This window comes from Tinamus guttatus, unplaced genomic scaffold (genome assembly GCF_059628265.1).
Source record: "Tinamus guttatus ecotype Peru unplaced genomic scaffold, ASM5962826v1 Tinamus_guttatus_pri_ptg000079l, whole genome shotgun sequence".
NCBI classification, from domain to species: Eukaryota; Metazoa; Chordata; class Aves; order Tinamiformes; family Tinamidae; genus Tinamus; species Tinamus guttatus.
The window spans coordinates 1,955,925-1,958,651 of record NW_028288613.1 but is presented as its reverse complement, the minus strand read 5'-3'; the positions used below and the strand labels follow the sequence as shown (position 1 = coordinate 1,958,651).

The window sequence follows — 2,727 nt, the reverse complement described above, 5'->3', positions numbered from 1 at the left end:
GCACCTTCTTGCCATTTTTCCCATTTAACAAGAATAAAAGGCCAAACACGGACCAATTAGTCATAATGAAATCAGCTTTGATGACATTTTCGCTCCTGAACTCTGGTATAAAATGGTCATCCAAGGAGGAGCTGAAGGGACATGTGAGGAGTTTGGTAGTACAACTGCACATGCATTGCTGCGCTCCCGAGCAAAAAATGATCAGGTAAAGACGCGTCCGGGGGCTTATGTACATATAGACTTCTAGCTTTGCTTGGCTTTGTTTTAAATGTAAACTGATTTCTTTTTTTCCTTGAAGTCTATGCAGATTGAACCTTGTTTTCATTCTTTGGATCTCAGCAATATTCATGTGCTCGGGTTACCCAGTTGTCCCTTCCCTGGTAAGTCCTAGTCCCTGCTTACTTGAAGGTCTCATATTTCATTGTCCTTACCTAGTTATTTTCTTAGATTAATATTTTTAATTAATCATAAGAAGCTTCTTATATTAAAGCTATGGGATAAATATTATTATCTAATTTTCCTGGAATATAGCTCCTATTTTCCTTTAATTACTAATAAAATATGCAAGCTTCTAAAATAATAATGTGAGAAATCCACTGAATATTTAATTTAGAGTGTGGGGAGCTCTTGCAGAAATCGAAGTGCTTTATGGAAAAGAGAAAAACACCAGTCATCCATTTCGGCATCGTTCTTGGCTATCTAAAATAGATACAATAATCTAGGTATGGTTCTGAGATTAATTCACTGCTAGCTAGTTTGTATACTTCTACAACTGAACAGATTAACCATTTTTATTATGTGTATAGGTGAAGAGCACAGAAGCGCTGTTGTTGTCTCATATAAGATTATGAAAAATCATTCCCTAGGATCAGGGATATGAATTTGATTGAACCATGAAAAGGAGCTGAACGGTCTGTAAAAGAGAAGCAGCCAGGTTATTTAAAGCAAAGAGCACTAATATTGTTCCAGGGGCTGATCTCGAGCAAATGATGGTGACAGACAGACAACGTAGGGCTCCAGGACCGTGCGAATGCGCTGCGGCTCGCGCGGCTCCCGGGAGCATCCCAGCCGGGCTCGTTGCAGCAACAACATGATAGGGAAAATGCGTTTAATTATTTAGCACAAATCACTGCCTTGCGCAGAGACGTAGCACGTACATTAGCCTGCTTATTCAAGGGCACAAATCCCAGCCACGGCAGCGGCTCTGAAGGGAACTTCCCTGTGTTTCTGGCAGAAAGTATTTATCCGTGTCAGGGAGAAACCTCAGCTTGGAGGAAACAGCCCAAGAAGTGGGAAAATAAGGCTGCATGGTTAGGAGCTTGTGCAAGCCTTTAATAAAAATATTAATAAAAGCAGTAGCAAGCTGAATTATAGCTCATCTTAGTAAGGCATAGTGTGTATGTTCCTTACACCAGCTTGTAAATCATGATAGGATAAAAGATGTACCTAACAACTATAGATGTGTCAAGAAACATTTGAGTTTAAATTCAATGTTATTTTAAATGCAATTTCAATTTGTGTGGTTTTTATGTAGTTTATGCCTTTCTGTAACGTCAAGTTACAAGGAGCATAAACATAATGCTATGTGGATTTTACTCGAGCCTTCTCGCAAATCCACTTCCCCTTTGTCGTTATTAACTCTAGTCATAACTGCTGCAATAACTCACTGTAACTGCTAGAAACCCTTCTCCCCCAAATTTCTGCTTTACAGATGCTTCCATTTTCTGTTATCTGTCACTAAGACGAGATGGTTTCACACGGGTGCTAACCGGGTGCAGTTGCATTGTTAACCAAAAACTCTCCTTTTACATCAATAAACAGGCATGGTATTTGGGGGACCTACGTTACCTGCCACAGCAGGTCAATATCATGGAAAACAGCTCCTAAAGTAACAGTAACAGCGGCTGTATTTTATATCACAAATGCAGCAGTTAGTTAGTTACTTCTTCTGTAAAGCTATGAAAAAAACATGTGATTTTGTCTACAATGAATCCCTAGCAAATACTAGGTCATCCTTGTCATTCTAGGCATAAATTGTTTTTGTGTTTCTGCTTTGCCTTTTATAGTGAACAAGTCCTGGCAAATGCATGAAATTATAATTTTATTTTTTATTTTTTTTAATCTTCAGAGCAGTAATCCTTTTTATTCGAATTGCCAGCTGTATGGGAAATCTGATTACTGCCTCGTCCTGCTGAGTAACTGCTTAGCCAAGGCGGACAGGAGCGAAGAACGGGTTTTCCTGAAGCCTCACCTGGAATCTCCTTTCAACAAGAGGTCCTTTCGCAACGGGGTTGGATCAGGAATTAAAAAAACTTCCTTTCGAAGAGCAAAGTCATAAATAAGTGTTCGAAACCCAGCTCTTAATTTTAGCACCTGATGTTTAACTCTGTGTTTAAAATCATTTCCAGTGTGGTTTCTTTTTTTTTTCTATGATAAAACTGGTGGGGAGAAACATGTGAGCATCTTCATCCCACACCCAGATGTTTGCTGTGAAGACTGTAAGCCAAGTGAAACTGATGGAAATGTCAGAGCTGGCTTTAGTTCCTGAGTTAGAGCATTGGGAAGCTTTGCACTGGAATGCATGTTTTCCTTTGGCTAATTCCCCTTATTTTTTCCATTAAAGAAAAAACTTTTAAAAAGTCATTTGGTCTGTAGATATGTAAATCTTTTCTGTAGGAAAGGTCACCTGCTGAGTTGCATTTGTGTGAATTTCGCCTTGCGGATGTG

The 2,727-nt window shown here is 39.2% G+C and overlaps 1 protein-coding gene across 2 annotated transcripts; it reads left to right on the top strand.

Moving 5' to 3' along the window:
- Positions 1-267: 267 nt before the first annotated feature.
- NPS (neuropeptide S) lies at positions 268-2,365 on the top strand. 2 transcript variants are annotated; one of them, XM_088519992.1, is made up of 2 exons: positions 268-380; positions 2,159-2,365. In XM_088519992.1, the coding sequence occupies exons 1-2, from the start codon at positions 348-350 to the stop codon at positions 2,336-2,338; spliced, it is 213 nt and encodes a 70-aa protein (XP_088376118.1). In that variant the 5' UTR covers positions 268-347; the 3' UTR covers positions 2,339-2,365. The 2 variants fall into 2 exon arrangements, with proteins under 2 accessions (XP_088376118.1, XP_010214741.2); XM_010216439.2 differs by having other exon boundaries at positions 320-380; positions 2,129-2,365.
- Positions 2,366-2,727: the final 362 nt, after the last annotated feature.